The 1,486-nt window shown below is 41.3% G+C and overlaps 1 protein-coding gene across 1 annotated transcript in view; it reads left to right on the top strand.

The window, feature by feature from the left end:
• Positions 1 to 1,486, top strand: part of ptprr (protein tyrosine phosphatase receptor type R) — a gene marked incomplete in the record, with an annotated part of 22,425 nt that overhangs the window by 15,645 nt on the left and 5,294 nt on the right. The window contains 1 exon segment of the mRNA XM_035674806.1: positions 1,111 to 1,190. Coding sequence (XP_035530699.1) covers positions 1,111 to 1,190 — 80 coding nt within the window.

Genomic DNA, 1,486 nt, shown 5'->3' on the forward strand with positions numbered 1-1,486 from the left:
GTGTGTGTGTCTGTGTGTGTGATTATAGAAATAATGTCAGTGTTGCTAAGAAACAGAAACATTTTCCAAAACCTTAAGCCCTTATCTCTCATTTCCTGTTGAACCAGGAAGTTGTTTTACTATGTGGGAGGGGCTTAAGGTCAAAGGCCAACAACCCCAAGGACAGCTAATATCGCACCTCCCTCTTCCCTGAACACACACACACACACTCGAACAATGCATTTTCCTCAGAGCACAGTTTGTTCTCACAGCCAGCCAAACATTCGGCCTGATTAGGACCTTATGTAACGCACACACACACACACACAATGATTTTAGTATGTGTACCTATGTTTTGGAGAGGGGGCGGGGTTATCAATACAACAGTAAGCGGGGGGGGGTGTTCCTTCCTTCCTTCCGGCCAATCAAGTGTAAGGAATGCTCACCTAGAGCCGCTGTCAATCAAACTGCTTCCTGTGTTCAAGTTTCTATGTGGAGAGGACTGTGGTCAGGACCAGGTCCAGTTTGAGTCCAGGAGGGGCTTGAAACCAAGTCTATCAAAGTCTAAAAGAGGCTGGAGAGCAAGTCTAAAAACAGATCAGGATAATGTCAAGATCGAGTTTAAAACAGGCGTGAAACCAAATCAAAAATGAGTTTAACAGAGACTTGAGACCAAGTTTAAAATTAGGTCAAGATCGAGTCAAAACCAAGTCTTAAAGGGACTCGAGTCTCACCCAGCTTAAAGTCTGAAGAGCTTAAAACCAAATCAAAGACAAAGTCGAAAAGCAGATCATGACTGAGTTTTAAACAGGCATGAAACCACGTCAAGCCTGAGTTTTTAAAGAGACTCGAGACCAGGTCTAAAAGACGGTCAAGATCAATCCAACTCTGATACTAAAAGAGCTTGAAACTAGATCAAGACAGAGCTTAAAGAAGGTCGGGATGAAGTCCAGGATGAGTCTCAAACCGTCCTGAGACAAAGTAAAGACTAGAACAAGTCTAAAAGCAGGTCTGGATCAAATCAAGACTAAATAGAGGTTAAAGGTAAGTGCCCACAACAGCCCAAATGTAAAGATCTAAACCTTTCTTGTCCTTTGTGTCCTCGCCTCCTCTCCTCGCCGTGTGTCCTAGACCCTCACTCCAGAGTGATCCTGAAGTCGAAGAACTGCAACGACCTGCTGAGCTCCTACATCAATGCTAACTACATACGGGTGAGTAGTAGCAGCTGTTCAGAAGGTCACTTTCTGACTTGGAAAAGTCAGAATATAAAATATCTTTTATATGTTAAATAATGGTTTGTAAAGTAACTCGTAAGCATCAAATATTTGTAGTGGAGTAAAAAGTACAATATTTTTAAATTTGAGTAAACGATGGATGCTACAGCCAACCAGACTCCATTGACAAAAACAGTAATTTTATATATTTTATATATTTAGATAGGTCATAAAACACTTCAAACTGGGCAGAAACAACATAAAACTCATTAAAACCGTCTCTGTTAGTGTTT

Source organism: Morone saxatilis, unplaced genomic scaffold (genome assembly GCF_004916995.1).
Source record: "Morone saxatilis isolate NCDOM2014 unplaced genomic scaffold, NCSU_SB_2.0 Contig10, whole genome shotgun sequence".
In the NCBI taxonomy this organism is placed as follows: domain Eukaryota; kingdom Metazoa; phylum Chordata; class Actinopteri; family Moronidae; genus Morone; species Morone saxatilis.